Source organism: Amphiura filiformis, chromosome 16 (genome assembly GCF_039555335.1).
Source record: "Amphiura filiformis chromosome 16, Afil_fr2py, whole genome shotgun sequence".
Lineage (NCBI taxonomy): Eukaryota > Metazoa > Echinodermata > Ophiuroidea > Amphilepidida > Amphiuridae > Amphiura > Amphiura filiformis.
In genome coordinates, this window is record NC_092643.1 from 4,889,051 (window position 1) to 4,907,131 (window position 18,081).

Sequence of the window (18,081 nt, forward strand, 5' to 3'; positions counted from 1 at the left end):
CCAATCAAAAATAAAAACAAATTTGTTATCAAATACACTAGGCCTATACATTGTATTATAGGAATTTAATAGATGTTTCATTTTAATAAATAAATAGATTAACACGGGTAATGGACAAGAAATATTTGGCAATACCGGATTTACCAGAGAACCAGTGGATAAAGAAATTAATTAAAATTAAAACAAATTAAAGGAGAAAATGAAAGCAAGGACATTTGGCGAAGTATTGTTTTAGAATTCGAAGGAGTCCTAAATGTTATCCTGGCCCCAGGACACTGATTAATGTAAATTCGACCCATAGTTATTTTATCTACTTTTTCCAGCATTCAACCTGTTCAATGTGATTTATGCCTATTTTTAATAAAATTCCGAAATCTGACGTATCAACGTTGTATCGTGCACAAATTATGATTCGAGACTATTTCATTTGACACGGTTGTATGGATTTAAGAGGATCGGTCCTATAATAGATATCGATTAGAGAATTACAGCAAGAGGCTTTGAGGATGCCGTAATCCGCTTGACCATCAACCAATCAGAGAGACATATTTCAGAAATATATTCGTAGGTTTGAAACTCTTTCAACTCTGAAATATATATTTCAAGTAATCTCGTTTCACACTTTGGCTTGCAATAAAGCCATGAAGGGGCGGTAATGTTAATATACGATTTCAGTCAAATATTGGTGCAAATATACGATTTCGGTCAACTATTTGGCTATCCTTTGCCCAAAATTATGAAATGTTTATTATTAACAACAACTCTTAGGAGGGTTTTCGAGTAATTTTAGCGAAATAATGAGGTTAAATAAAAGAAAACCCACTTACAATTTTGGACGCTTAACTGTGGTGTTCTAGGGGACTTAAAATATCACAATTAACATGTTTAATTCAAAATCGTTGTCCTACAAGCACATGTTCAGATAGTGTGAACATTACAAATACAAACAATAAGGTTGAAAAATAAATAAAAAATATTTTAAAATGATTTTAAAAGATCGTCTATTTTGTAGCTTTATGACACTGAATAGGCCAAATATCTGCCTCTGACGAAAAAAAATGTTTTCCATGATGATTTGTTTTTGTAACAAGTACCGTATGTCATTTCAAAAAGAAAGAAAAAAAGGCGGATATTACTTTTTAAAAACTCAACGCATTACTATTAATACGCCTATAATTAATGAATGAAAAAGTATAGAAGGCGTTGCATCCGGTTCTGATGAGGGGGGAGGGGCACAAGCCGTTTCGGCAGTTTTCCTATGGGATTTTCTAATAATTTCAGATCAATGGGGGGGGGGCTTCCGTGCCCCTAACGCTACGGTTACTGCATTAACACGTTTATGGATGTATTGTGATGATCATAAGTAGGCCTATCATAACATGCCTCAACGATATCAATATGTAAAAAGGTGTTGCAAATTCATAACACAGCGTGTTATAATGTAACGAATGCTATGCCAAAACATTAAAAATTAAAAAAAAATATCAGTATCAATAAAATCAGAACCAGAATAAATACAAAGGCCTACAAATAATACTTTTAAACTTTCTAAATCAATATAGGAATCTCTAAATCAATTAATCAATCAGTTATCAATAAATAAATAAATAAATAAATAAATAAATAAATAAATAAATAAATAAATAGGCCCAAATAGATAAATCTATAAATAAATAAATAAGATCTGAATGTGCCATTTATAGGCCTATTATTATTACAATTTTAATATTATTAATATTAGTATTAATACGACGTATTATTAACTTTAAAAAGGTGCCTATTGATTATATAATAATTCAAGTACAGTTGAATCATGGTAGGTATTATGATACCTACCATGGTTGAATACAAGAAGACATTAAAAGATGTTCATCATTCCGTGCACTCACTAAATTTAGAACTCTTAGAAATTTGGCAACTCCGTATCAATTAAGCAACCTATGATTGTAGCAAAATATATATTTTCCCGGTACATACTATTTATTGCACGTGTAATACTATTTGACGTCACGAAAAGTATTGTACATACAATATTGTACGTACAATACGGAGTCTGAAGCGCGCTTAAATCTTTGATTGACCGATATTATATTCTTAAAGACTGATACGCAAATGACTCCAATATTGTCTGCAATAAATCTTTTTTAGTTTTAATAAATACCAATTTACTGAATATGTCAGTGTGCTTCTTGTTTTAGTCTTTTACAGGGTGTCCCTGAAAGAACTGTGTCGTCGGGAACTGATTTTTAGGGCATTTTAACACATAATCCAAACATAAATAAATAATCGACGTGGTTGAGGAATACATCAGCTATCACATACTTTTTGATTTTTGACAATTGACGGCTGCGTTTTTGAAATAAAAGAATTTTACGAAACTACCTCATTTTCAATCCGTTCCACTTCCACGGAGTCAAATATCTATCTGATGTCATGCGCTGTGATTAGCACTCCGAATATATTAAAGATCATCGCTTGATATTTGGGAGTTTCGTAAGAACGGTGTGGTCAATTGTCAAAATTCAAAAGGTATGTGATAGCGGATTTATTCTTCAACCACACAAGTTATTTAGTTATGTTTATTTCTGGCATTAAAATACTCAAACAATTAAGTTTCCAATGATGCAGTTCTTTCAGGGACACCCTGTATAAACTCTAGTAGTCTATTCCTACTTCTAATTAATGTTTAGTATACTGCTGGGTAACATAACGTACTATTGTTGATGAAATACATCGGGACGTATGGAACAGAGAATCCCTATTTGGACCTAATAAGGAATTTTACACTTCCTAATCACTGGTAATTAATTACACTGGTATATTAAGCCGTATTTGCGTAGATGGACGAAGCGGGGGAAGAAATAAACACAAGACGTCTGCCTGCGTCATTGGTGTGAGAGTATACATTCCTCCGTTACCAGGAAAGAGAACTTTAATACGACCCCGGAATACGACACTAAATGCAAAATACGTTCCATAAAGTTCATATGAAGATTAATTCGTGCAAATGATCACAAATTATTTTTAACGGATATTAAAAACATAATCAGTGATAATGAAACAATGTAATAAGGACTATGCTGAAATCATACTATAAATAGCATCTACAGGAAAGAACTATTGGTTTGAAAAAAAATTCACTCGTATTGAAGTTGGTCGGTGATTACGAAATATTTGCACCGCGGATGAAATAATTTGGTGGAGGAAAAGTAAACAGATCAATTCAAAATAATAATTTGAGAGGAATAACTCTGAGAATAATTAATACCGTTTAGCAACATAAGAATGGTTACAAATATCCTTCCAACATATCCAATTCGGGGTGTATTCTAGCTTGAAGTAAGATATTTTAATGCCAATGCCAGTATACCCGGGGCCAGAACAGTAATCGCTCATCAATTTGCGTGGGTATTTTCTACCAGAATCCTTGATTAAAAGTTTAATACGTCAGTTGGGTTTTATAGTATCTTTATGGGTCCTTCTCACATCGGCTATTTCACAGTTTATTGTCAAATAGCCGCCGATAATTTACAGTTTTGTCATTATGAAGTGACCGCCCTTAATAAGAACACACGTTATTTATAAGAGAGATGGCCGATATTTTCAAATCCAAAAGAACAACGACATCGCAAGGTGCAGGACCAGTACATAGGAGATTACAAGATGTAAAAAAGGTAGGTGATTCTTTTTAAAAATTTTATGAGAAATATTAAGTTTTTAATGGTATTAAAGTTTTATTTAAATTCATACTTTTCAATAGAGCAGTTCCAGTTAAAATATCACCGCACTTTTTAACTTAAATTTGGTTTTCGTTCAGGGTATAAAATTTTACTTTTTATTTCTTTTCAAAGATAAATGTAAAAAGATAAACACAACTGAGAAATTTAGTCTTTTTTTGGTATCAAAGTCAAGAGACATAAAAAACACCTGCAAATGCAATGTTTGAAAATCTCTTTATTCGATGTTCTTTGCATTTTGATATATAATCCGTACTGAAATAAATTGTAATTATTTGAGTTCTTATAAGAAATTATTGCAAATAACAAAGTTGCGAAAGTATACGAAACACGTAGTGCACCGAGGCATCAATTGTAAAATTTATCGCTTTCATTCGGTTTTTTTTCTTACCTCGTATTATTTTCAAAGATCAAAATATACAGGCCAAAATATTGACAAGCATAATTTGCTTAAATGATATTTCAAGAAGCATACGGTATTCCTTCTTAAATGGATAGAAACCTTTTCTATTCCTGTAGAATGTCCCCTATATTATTGTGTACTAAAAAAAATCAGAAAGGTTGGAATGGATTTGTTTTTTTAGTGTTGATGTCCTCTGTGTTTAAACAGGAATGGCGCCATCGCTCGATAATACATTTAGTAAATTGTGTATAGGGAAAGTTTCCATTCGTTTTTTCTTCATTAAAATTCTCATTGCTTGTGTTTGTGCAAGATCTTCGTTTGATTCTTCCCGGGAATTCTTCACACACAACTTAGCATTTATCACCATTTAGGGATGTGTAGAAACACGTTTCCAGATTGCAAAACGTACTATTAGAAACCCGGGTTAGAAACATGTTTCCAGTTGCTGTTGCAAAAAATATACCTAAATATGTATTTCCAGAAACTGTTATTGCATGGGTGTGTTTCCACCCACAGATGAGGTATTGTTGTCGATGATTCACTCTTTACAAAACATTAGGAAATGAATTTGGAGAAAACCTGTTAATAAAATACTATGCTGAGCCACCAGCCTGGGTGGCTCACGCTCCAATAATTTCAGATGATTGAGCTCAGTAATACATCAAAGAATGTCTTCCAATTCATGAAAACAAATAGATAATCAGCTTATCGGATTAAAAGCTTCCAGGGAAGGTCTTGCTGCTCAGCGGGTGTTTGTAATTGTCAGAAGGTTTTCTCCAAATTCATTCTCTAATGACAACATTTTCTACAATCTCTCATCCAAAGAGTCGAAATAAATCCGTCATTCATTCATAATGACAGTTGCTTCTCACGAAACAATATACTAGATTCATAAATAGATACTGAAAGTAGAACGGGACTAAGACTATGGTCTTTGTACCTTGTAATTAAATCTTATAATTTATAATAGATGTTTATTTTAACAATGATAAATCACAACATTGGTATTTCCGCAGTGCTCATCTTCACGCACCGACTAACCCGCATGTGGTAATCACAAAAGTTTTAAAAGTAGAATTAAATTGCATCTTAACAATGAAACTGCTTTAACTTTAATACGATATATTTAGCCAAATCATGAAATGACCGGATGACTTCATGTGCAGCTGCTGCATGCCAAGGACACAAATGACTTTTTGTCTTGGCACAGAAGCCCGTTTTATCTATAGTCAGAAAGCCCGGTCAGAAAGAAAGAGACAAAATGTCCCACTTTCTCAAGCTTTCAAATGAGACCAAATTCATTACCGTGCGACAAAGTAGCATACCTTGTTATACGAACTTTTGGACCGGCCGCCCTCCGTATATCCACCTTCTATTGCAAAGCATTTCAGATTTAGAGTCACTAATCGTCGACATTCACGTCATTATTACCGAATAAAAGATGTCAGTGGTAGAATTAATCGGCCTATGAGAAAGGCCTAACCAATATATTATGGTAAGCTCAAATCATCTGTGCCTCCTTTAAAAAAGAGGTTAAATATAGGCACATTTTATATGATGTTGGAAGCCAATGTGGATAGACTTATATTAGAAAAAATAACATTTAATGCCTCAAAGATTATAACATTAGTTTGAACTTTTGATCCAAATGCTTAAAAGTTCATGCCATTAATGTGTTCTGTATAATTTGTTCAAAAGGTTCTGACAATAATGAATAGAGGTAAAACACTTGTTGGTGTGATTGTCTACTTAATCCATCACCTTTGTTATTTATATAGTATTCACATCACTATGTCCTTTATTAAACATTAACATTAATTTGAAACCCAACTTGAGATTTGGGTTTCAAATTAATGTTAATGTTAAGGTTTAAATAACAAAGGTGATGGATTAAGTAGACAATCACATCAACAAGTGTTTTACCTCTATTCATTATTGTCAGAACCTTTTGAACAAATTACATGAACTTGATGGTCTTGAGAAGCAATATCCATCAAATACAAAAAGTTTGATAATCACTGCAGTGATTGTATCAAACTTATATAGCTATTTGGAATCTGTAATACTTTATAGCAGCATCTCTCTCCATCTCGCACTCTTTTATTCTCTCTACCGCACACACACCCCACACCAATTTTAATAATAATAACTAATTTTGTTAATTAATATTTTTAACAAAATAATTTGTTATAAAGCAATAAGTGTGTTTCTTATCAATTATTTTTTAACATCACAGAAAAATGTCACACGATATCAAATGACCATGGGTACAAATGTAAAATAAAATGCACTAATGACTAATGACAGTGCTTTATTACACCGCTACAAATGTGTGATGACGAAAATCACCTGTATAATTATGGTTACCTGTTGGTCTGATTGTCTGCACCATCGTTCATTGTCACAATAATATTGTGTGTCCATCTTTGGATGTAAAAGTGAAACGCACTTTTGACCGATAACCATTTATTTAAAAACCACTTACGCGCACTCAAGTTACCGCACTTCTTTTCTGTAAAACGACTTTCCACTCTAATTTGAAAAAAAGAAGAAGAAAGAAACATGTTAACCCCGATGAGACTTTTTTACTGAAAAGATTTCCCTTTAATTTGAAAGAATACGTGTTAACCCCGTTGAGGCGTTTTCTTCTTACATGCTTACGAATTTTAATTTCCCCTTTATCTGATCTATATAGATTATTTTCATTTCCTTTGCATATACCACATTTTTTCGTTATTGAATCAGTCTTTTAGAGTTTAGAGACTTTTACTGGTTCCTTACTTTCTACCCTTAGGAAGACTGTAGAAAATGAATAAAATTGAGGAATATACAAAACAAATCATTTTCAGATTTAGGAATAACAGCCGCCACCGACCGTGAGAGAATTAGAATTACGGTTACATTTAGGGTACAATAATGGTTAGGATTTAGAGTTATGGGGTAAGCAATCGCTATTCTAAAATAGGTAAGTTTTAGGTAATGCAATTATTTCTGTGTTTTATTATATTGGTCTGGGCATGAAGAAAACAGTGTATGCATAATTTGCATATCTGAGATTCATTACCTCATAAATACGAAATAACAGATCGAAAAAAGGCAAATTTATTGCTTAATTTTTAGTGCTAATGTATTAAGTTACGCTGGACCAGTAATTTGCAAAAGATGAGTCAACTGTTTTCCAGCGTTTTGTCCCGTGTTTGATTGCTTTGAACCTCTACTCATAAGCTCGTATATACGTCTTGTCATTGTAATAAAACTCTTATGTTTTACCTTTATTCTCTTTGTAATAAAATACTTGTGTTTTATACTTTAATTCGGTGTCTCATGCTGATTCGACAGTAATGTCCTTAGTTGAGATCTCCGTAAGGTTCCGCAACGAAGCTTATTAGTTGATTGAAGCTGAGGTCATTGTGCCATTTCTAGGTCAGTTTCTAATGCGGTAGGGTCTTTGGGTTTCGAATCGACGAAGAATAATACAACGTTTTGTCACACTGTGCAAATTGGTGCTGTGATAGGATGACTCAACAATAGAAGTAAATCGTTTGGAATAAGTAATAGTGATTTCCCTTGTTTTATTGCAAAATCATCTAGTTTCATTGTACCTTTATGTAAATTTGGTCAGTTTCATCTAGAGGGTTCTCAAGACACAAATCCCTAAAAATGGTATTCTGTTCTGTTCCCACGCACGCCGGTGTCGTTTGCATATGAGTTTCATTTTTTTTAATTTCAAAAATTTCAAAATTGTAAATTTTCATGACCATTTTTTGAATCAGCATGAAAAATGCATTAAAATGATAACAAGCAAGCCTAGTAATTGGTTCAGTGGTTCTTAAGATAGCTTTTGATATTTTGAGAAAATATCTCTAAACTTCGGCTTTTTATGTGAAGGCTATGGCCATGTAGCATCACGAAGTGGGAAACGAATACTGATAAGTTACGCGTTTGAAGATTCACTGAAAAATAAAGCAATTTGTGACATTTTATGCGAAAGGAAAGTTACACTTTAAGTATTACCATTGAGACATTTTACATTTTTATTTAATTCATCTACAAAACACACCAGAAAAAAGAATCGAGATGTATTTATTGGATTATACTATTATTTCTTATGGGGGTTGATTTCTTGTGAACAATGTAGCCTATACGGATATGAATAAAATCAAAAGGTCTGGATGATTTCCTCGAAAATACCACTCTACCAGCTTTTAACCTGGATTTTATTTATGTAACCAATATTCATGTCTTAGTGTCATTATGACGATGAGAAATAACGTAGATAAAATAATTTTGTCTCTCCAATTAAAACATGGAAATAGTAAAATAAAACAATTTAATCCTTTCTTTATTATCATGCTTTTATCGATTTCTTCCATCTACTTGTATTTTGTCATTTCAATGTCACTCTTTACGTAACATATTTGTTTTGTGTTTTGCGAACAATTACAAATTTGTTCATTTAAAATAATGTAGACGTCTTGGTGCGATTGCTTTTAGTATTTTTTTCTTTGCAATATTATCAATACCTTTAAGTATATGTATTCTTTTAGGTAATTTCACCTGAAAGTGGGCTCCCCGGCGGCTCTAAGAAATTATGTTTAAATTGTTTTGGCTTAGTGTCTGAGTTATATTACGTGGCAAATTAATTATTGTATTGCTCAAATATTAAAAAGCTCCTGCGCATATAATCAAGACTAGTAGTTTGTCAGGAGTACTTTTTCTGACTTGGTTAGCCTAAACGATCACTTTTTTCAATAGGTTTACTAGTATACGCTGGCCACAAGCAACTATATACATGATATACCGTAAAACCCCGTCTACAAGGATATACCTAAGAAACGCCCTCAATAAAATTGGTTGCTTGTTGTATTTGGAGTTTGAGCAAATATATACTGGCACTGGATGGCTATGCATTCCATCTAAGTATGTTGTAACACCAATCAATTGTATTGACATAATAACGACTGTTTCGTATATCAGGATCCTATAGCTCAATTGATAGAGCGTCAGACTTTGGAACTGAAGACATGCTGAAGAGAGCATGGTCCGGGCACCGGTTCCGTTTTTTCATTCTCGTTTAATTTTAACTTTTGACATGTTCTTTTTATCTTTCTTCAAATCTACCTTTCTACTTTTAATTTTAGGTGCGTTTTTTTTTTTTTTTTTTTTTTTTTTAGTTTTTTTTATAGTTTTTTTTTGTAATTTTGTGGTTTTATAGAAACTAGTAAAAGCATTTATTCTAAATAATAGCGAAACCCACGGTTAGACAGATGTGTTGTAACTACTTGTCTGTCCTCGTCTTTGCAATAAAACCTATGTTGCACCTTTGTGCCATCCCAATTCTTGAGGTAGGGTGCGTTTTTGGCTTAAGCACGATTTTGTTTCTACTTGAAATGAAATCAAAATAAATATTGTTCTGTTGCCACAATTGCAGTTTTTCAATAAAAAAAAGATGAGGAATAATAATTATTCCATATTTGAATCTATTGTCCCATCAAGAATAGAGTGTCTTCAAAAACTTCAATCAATTCATCTGACAAAGGAAACTATTCTGGTCATTCAATTTTGTTTCGCTTGCACCTGTTATATCACAGGCGTTGGTAGAGAAGGCACACTTCTCTTGTCTTCACCGAAGTAGTGATGTAAACACTAACATGATTAATTACCATAGCTAGCAATGGACATACACTATTTTTTGTTCCACTTGAATCCATACTATAGGCTATTCGCTGTCGATGTGACGTAATTAATCGGATTAACTACCATAGCAATTGATGAATACAATTTCGAATATATAGCCCTGCACTTCATCGTTCACGTGGCACCTATGCATTAAACCATAGTTGTCAAAGAAATGCTAATCACTCGCCATGTAAGATTAGTATTTATGAAAAGAGTGGTATTCAATCTATGTTTGGTGACATACGCGGGTGATTAGTGCAATCTGCTTGATGGTAGTTATTGCGATTATTACGTCACTTCGACAGCGAATTGTAGTATAGACGAATCCAACAAGCCAAGTGATGGTCAGAATTTATTCGGCCATTATACGCTGGTGAAGTTGCGTAATTAATCGGATTAATTACCATAGCAATAGGTGAAAACAATTTTGAACATATCGCGCTGCGCTACAAGCAGGTTACACTCATCACCTGTACTGTGTATGTCTGCAATCATAGATTGAATACAATACTGGTCTTTTCAAAGATCTTACAGGTGCAGCATGATATGGTTCAATGAAGAGGTACCGCCTGAACGTATCAGTGTATAACGCGGTATATTCAAAAATTGTTTTCACCTATTGCTATGGTAGTTAATCCGATTATTACGTAACTTCGCCAGCGTAGTGGAATAAAACAGGAGGATGTGAGTTTATAAGGGCAATGTCGGGGATAGGTCACAATCGATGTGGAGAGATGAGAGGTCCGACCAACAGCCATAGCGATTCAACTAATTCCAGCGGACGGTCTGTGGCTAGTAAGGAATCGTCTTTGACCACATGCGCAGATCTGTCTCGTCAGGAAGATATTTAATATCCCGAATTTATAATAGGCCTATGCCTACCAGTTCCATCGTATAACCGATCTGCTAGAGAATATTTGTTACCATGTTTAATAAATTCGTATTTATCGTATAATAAAATGTAGCCAAATGTATATTATGTGTCACACGGTTTTCTGCTGAACCACTAGCAGGCTATGTTACCACATCTATGACAATGACAAAGGTGAATTTTGATGATTTTTACGATCGTCCGGATGAGCAAATCACTGAATGGGTCTTTAGTTCCCTCCTCTCCTTATCCTGCCAATATTATATGAATCAAAGAAAAATAAAGAAAAATAAAATTAAACAAGAAAAAAAGACAAAGAAAAGAAACAATAAAAGAAAAACAATAGAATAAATTAAACTAAATATGAAAAAAAATGATCACGAAAGGAGTCTTTAGAAAATGCAAGAAAATATAAATGAAAAGTTTGAACAATATTTTGTTTATAAAAGTTTGTGTGACCGTGATGAGGCTCGAACTCACCATCTTCCGATCTAAAGAACCAAAGTCTTATGCCTTGCCAAGTGAGCTATGCTCGTGAGATGCGAAATAAAGATAAAATAATACATTGTATACCTGCTTGTGTCGGTAAATGATTTGCTCAAATTCCATAATGATATAATATTGTGGAGGGCGCTAGCGTGAAATATGCTATCATCACAGTCGCTTCTATTCCTTATAGACGGGTTTCTACGGTATACAAAATTATGTATCTTATTTTTTGCAGACGCGTAGGCCGAACTCTCTGAGCTGAATCATCATATTTTCCAGTTGGCTTAAACCGCCTACTTTTTCTCAACTCCCAGCGATAAAAGTAGGTTTACCATAATTTACATTTCTGTTATAACTCATTTTCGGAATAGTACACTTTACACACTTTATACGTTAACTCGAAACCCAATCCATTTATGCTAACATCCAAACTGAACCCTATCCTAAACAGCCCTATAATCGCTAACCCATAACCCTAAATTAGGGTGTGAGGAGTATCCCCAAATTAATACGCCAATTATATTATTGTAACATAAACATCTCAAAAAAAGTAACTAACCCCCTTAAATAATGACCATTATTCAAAAACGGGTGATAGTTGTATTACAAATCTGTAAAATGCGTTGGAAGCAGAATGTATTTCTGCACATTTTGACACCTCTTTTGTAGCAATTGACTAAATATTGACGTCACAGCGTACATTTGAATCAATGAGGCCCAAGATTTAAAAGTTGCAGTAAATTCTATTGATTTTGCATTCAGTATAATGGAAGGAAATCTGTGTAAATGATATCTGAGTATATTTGTATTGTAAAAATTTGTATGTAAGTGCAACTTTCAAATCTGTACCTCACTACATTAACTTGACCGGTGTTTTATTGTTTTATGGGCTATCGTATCAAATGAGGTGTCAAAATGCGCAGAAATAAATTCTGCTTCCAGCGCATTTTATAGATTTGCAAAACAATAGCCCCTTTTTGAATAATGGCCATTATTTTAAGGGGGGTTAGTTACTTTTTTTGCCCATGTTTTCAATTGACAACGAATTAGAGAAGACCTTATATGTTTATTAACACAACAAATGTCATGACATGTGTTATTACATTTGATTAACGAATCGCTATTAAGGTCAGCTTCATTAAACATCTTCACTATACCAAAGCCTTAGATAAGATTGCTATGTTTATCCTTTTAACGACTGTTATCTAATTGTGTTAATTAATTAACATCTAATAGAAAGTGCAAATCGAGGAATGAGAGCCAGAAAGCCGTAACTCACAAAGGATTCTTTTTCTGGTTCTCAATACTCGAAATCAATAATTGACAATCTGAGAACAGTTTACTTGGCCTTATTTTCTATTTGTTTGATCTAACTTTGCTTCCAGTTCAAGCTTGTTTATTTTGGGTCAATGGATCTTAAGATAGACTTCCATTTGTAATTATATCAAAACAATAACAATAAAAACCCGCTGACTATTTAGTCATTTAACAGCACGTAAAGTACGTCACCAGACCGTTCAGTCATAAATTACCACATCTACTTTGACCCCCCTATCTAAAATGGACTAGTCCACATGGCAAGTAAAGTGCACTTTAAAAGCTTTGCCAATTACACTTTAAAGCACACAAGTTTCTTTAACACCAATGTCGCACGCACAGGACATTTTAAGGAATATCTACTAACGACGGAATTCTTGATTTTTTTTCTTCAAATTTTTCAGGATTCGATCTGGATGACTTTGGATATATAAATCACGGAACAGTATACAATTGCTTATTGGAGTTATATATGTGACGCTATTTATTTGTGATCTGGAAAATATACTGCAATCACCATGGCACACAAACTGACACGCTCGGTTATACTAGCGTGTCTGGGAACTCTCTATATATTTTGTTTAATTCAATCCGTGCAAGCAGCTTTATCACATACATTTGAAGGAGTTGGACAACCTTTGAAAATAACAGAAGAAGAAGAAAATTTACTCAAATATACAAAATACCCCGATCTGGATGATACTCCCGAGTTTCCCGTTGATTTTACTGGACAAGGAGAGCATGTTATCCCTGAGGAATCAATGCATATTATACCAGAGGAATCAGTGCAAGTTACTACAACTGAAACGGGAACGGGGTTGACCTCTGCCGCTAAAGGACAGAAGGAGGAGGTGTTCCCCTCTCCCTTGACAACGGAAGCATCTCCTCCATCAGCAGAGAGTGCTTCATCTATTTTTGATTTGGAGATAGGAGATGCAGAGGAGGATGAAGGAGAAGCCGATTTTGGTTTCGGGAGGGTTCTTGAAGCCAAGAGAAATAAGGCTGGAAAAAGACTTTTCAAGGTAAACGCCAGTGTCAGTATGTGTTGATATACAAAGTGTCCATGAAAGAACCGTACCGCCAGAAATAATTGTGATTTGTAGTATTTCATTTGGATACGGTATACTGTTGGAATTTTGAAAATTGTCTGCTTCATTCTTGAAACATAATACTTTTACGACGATAGTTCGTATCCCTTCCACTTTTTATAGAGCCAATGGTCTGAACCTTATACTTAAAGTAACAAACATGGGTATTAGATATGAATGGTTCAATACTCATTATTTTTGTCTCATGGAATGGATTAAAATGTGATTTTCAAATTGTTATAAATCAAGAACATAGGGGTCAATTTTTGAAATTCAAACATATGTGGTAGCTGTCTTACTACGCAATAATCTACGCCATCCCGGTATGTTAATACTCAAAAAGTAAAGTTAGCGACGGTACAGTTATTTCCGAGACGATCTGTATCACCAATGTCATCCCAAGTATTAACAACAGTATAGCGTAGCCAGGTGGGGGCAGAGTGCCGGCCTTCCATGAAAAATAAAAAACACTGAAATGTTTTTGTTTTTTTAAATGAAGTTGAAAAGTTCTCCTTCTGATAAAAAATGAAACTTGAAATTCGGGCAGGCAAAGGAAAAGAAAAGGGGCAGGGAGCACGTTCCCAAAAAACTTCACCCGACCATGGGCCAAAATAGTGTAAAAGCCCGTTTCAACCCGATCATGGGCCAAAATAGTGTAAAATAGCCTACAAAGTTTTTGTGAGCTTCAAGCGCACATTGTCACATTTGCTTTTTTGGAAGCTCGAAGACTTTCTTAACATGTACAGTCTCTCTAATAAAAACGGTATATGATTGCACATAATTTTTTTTTTATTATTTCGTCTTTTCCCAATTTTTTTTTTACTTTGCCCCCACCAAGAACGCTGGCTATGCTCCTGAGTAACAATGCACTGTATGCTTTACATGTGGAAATTAACATACTACAATGTAAAAAGGCAGTATTTGCTGTGCTATTTTTTTATATAGATACTGCATTTAATTTTGGGAGCAGATTGATTACTTCCTAAGTCAAATGCGTTGTGTTACTATACTTACCATGCTTACAGATATACTTTTTTTTTTACTTTGGAGGGTCGGGTTGCCTTGTAGCTAAAATAAATATTTATAGTCGAATTAGATTTAGGGAGGAGTTTAGTTTAGTGGTAGAATTAGATTCAAGGAGGAGTTTAGATTTGTAATTTTCCGTCGTGTTTGAAATTAGTACTTAGTGTATTAAATTGAGTGACGCCGATTGCTTTTTCCATTAAAGAAGTAAGAGTACAACTTCTTATAGATTCATTAAAAATAATAGTATACGATAGAAGAGCAAAAAGTTGCTATTACCTCCTTGATATAGCTATTCCACGCTATGTCTTATACAAATCATTAAAGTGATATGCCTATATTGTGCTCCACTTTATATATAGTCATGTTATAATTGTTATTCAGCATTTATCATATGAATTATTTAATTGGGCAAATATCTAATTGTTGTTCCAACAGGTTCCATATGTTGAAAATGAGGTCCTATTTACGAACCCTGAAATAAACGTCATTATATAACGAATTAATTGAAACGTTAATTACAGACACTACACCTGCGGTACTTGACCTTACTCTTACATCATACCTCTAAACAACATCGTCAGAATCTTCCAAGTTTATTCATTATTCTTGCTTTCAATTAAACTAAACGAAGCCAGTCCTGAAAAGAGCTACGTAAGAGCTATTATGATATTCCTTTTGTAATAATCCCTATGTAGATTCATTATAAATATGCTTTTAAGACAAATTTACAATCATAACACATAAGATGACAGTTTACTTTAACGTACTACATACATGACATACGCAAGTAGGTATAGTAGCCCTATACAGAATTGGCAATTAGCAAAATAAATTGATATTGCTATGCTGAAGTGCCTAATTGTAAAGACACTTACTGTACGTTAATACGGAGCAGATCAATTATCTATAAAAACAGAAAACTTAATTCGCTTTAAATACTCGAAAAAAGACGTACATTTAAGAATCATAGCTCAATGGCGTTAAAGAACTGTGTCCTGATGGGTGAGGATATTGGGGTCCTATATTCCTAATGTCCTAATACAGTGATTTGTAAATATATCTAGACAATTCGGAAGTTATAATTATTTTAATAGGTAGCCAGTGAAAACGGATTTAGTTGCTTTCAGCTCTGTTGTCTGCTTTCTATCAACTTTGAACACACACAAAACCGTGCTGAAATTGTGCCAGGTGCTGGAAAGTGACGAAGATATAAGACTTTATTCGTAGAAAACATCACTCATTAAACAGATGATATTTCATTACAGACCTAATATAAAACTTACAACTAAACTATTTCATTACAAATACGTGTTCATTCTTTTATAAATTTGTTTATGTCCAATGTTAAGTATGCGAAATAAGAAGACAAGTACCCAAAAAATACATAATATTTGATCTGGCAAAGGGCCAGCTATAAAATACAATACAGCAAAGTTACAATGCAGATGAAGTGTTTTGAAAGTTAAATTTGCTCACCTTGAAAACAAGGAAAAGTGGTATTTGCCAATCGCTTTCAAGATGTGCTTATATCAGGTACAGCCACAACAGCCTAAAATGGTGAAGTGCACCGTCTCACCGTCTTCATGGTCTTAATGCTCTTCGTGCTAGCCATGCGCTTCAACGGAAAAAGTTGAAGTTTTGAAATATTTTCTCAAAATATCAAGAGCTATCTTAAGGACTACTGAACCAATACTAGGCTTGTTTGTACTCATTTTAATGCATTTTTCATGCTGATTCCAAATATGGTCATGACAATTTACATTTCTGAAATTTTTGAATTTTTAAAAACAATTTGAAACATGTCGTCTGCAGTCGACACCCGCGTGAAGAGAGTTAATATAGAATAAGCACTCGCCTTTATCATTCATATTATAATACTAGTAACAACAAACCAATTGTGGTGGGATCAAGCAAAATCAGTCTGATGTCGGACATATTCAATTTTCAGTTTTCTACATTATTGTATAAAGCATTTGCAAAGGTACAACTTGCAGAAAACCCCATTGAAATTGAACATTTAGTTCCAAAGATTGAAGTGTTTCCAAAACAATAGACAACTAAAGAAAGTTTTTCCTTTGTGTATCTATACTGGAAATCAATATTTTCGACTTCCGACTGATTTTTTCCGTCTGAATGTTTTCTACATTATTGCATAAAGCATTTGCAAAGGTACATTTTGCAGAAAACCCCATTGAAATCGAACATTTAGTTCCAAAGATATGAACAGTTGAAGGTTTTCCAAAACAATAGACAACAAAAAAAAAGAAGATTTTCCTTTGTGTATCTATACTGGAAATCAACATTTTCGACTTCCGACTGATTTTGCTTGATCACATCACAATTTGTAACACTTTCCAAGCTTGTCACGATTCATTTTCTGACACTAATGCACCAGTTTTCCCAACAGCTGATAATTAACCTATAAGGAACAGCCAATAGAAATCTGATCATATTGGCCTGTATAAATCTATACACGTCTTGCACGAAATCTAATGATTCTCATGACACGTTTAAATCGCAGCTTTTCATGCTATGCCAAGTTTTGTAAATTTGAAATTATTTCAGACCCAGTGTAAGGAACAAAACAACAACACATTTTAGTATTCAAGTGAAAATTTTCACGACCCCGTCACAAACTCTCTCAATTATATTGTTATGTTTAGAAGATACATTTAATTTGGAAAGAAATTAAAGGATAGAACTTCATAAGGTGTTTTCTTAATATGAAACATTTAGATGCAAAAAACGTTTTCACCCATGGATTTTTCTCGATTTGATACTTATAAGGCAATATAAAGAACATAATAAGAAAATAGGTGCTGTTTTTGATCGTAGTTTCAAAAATATACATTGGGGTTTTTAAGTATGTGTCAATTTACGGCATATGTTGGTGGCCTCAGTCTTGTCGCAAAAAGTTTGAAAATGCACGAACTCTTCATAATTATGTTTGCTGACGAACGTTTTCGTAATTATTGTTAGATGCCAATCGAAGTTCACGTTTCGTGTTTAAAAGAAAACCTTATGATAAAACATCTTCATCAATCTCAGTTTAAGATTCTGAAGATGAAAGCTTGGATGAAATAGTTGTTTTGTCTTGTTTATTGGTTACGCTATATTTACGATTTTAAACGTCTTGTCATATGTAAATACAGCAAAATATTAAATTTAGTAGATGACGTGTATTCATGGCTCAGTTAGAATACAAATGATCCTATTCCAACAAGTACTTTTATGAAAGAAATATATACATTAAGCGCAAGGCAAAACCTTGATATGGTCTGAAACCGCTACTATATGGCTTTTATTATTTCCGTCCAGCCCTTCAAAGATAACCGTTCACTGATAGACTGCATAGATCTGACGTAATTATGTATGCCACATACATACATGACACGTAGATAAATAATAAATAAATAAAAAAAAAAAATATATATTTATACAAAAAAAAAAATAAATTAAAAAACTACTAAA

The 18,081-nt window shown here is 33.5% G+C and overlaps 1 protein-coding gene across 1 annotated transcript in view; it reads left to right on the forward strand.

The window, feature by feature from the left end:
* The first annotated feature begins 12,814 nt into the window (after nucleotides 1-12,814).
* The window catches only part of LOC140135449 (uncharacterized), a 32,500-nt gene continuing 27,233 nt past the window's right edge, over nucleotides 12,815-18,081 (forward strand). Inside the window, exon 1 of the mRNA XM_072156943.1 lies at nucleotides 12,815-13,518. Coding sequence (XP_072013044.1) covers nucleotides 13,015-13,518 — 504 coding nt within the window. The 5' untranslated portion in view covers nucleotides 12,815-13,014. The remainder of the gene's footprint in view (nucleotides 13,519-18,081) is intronic.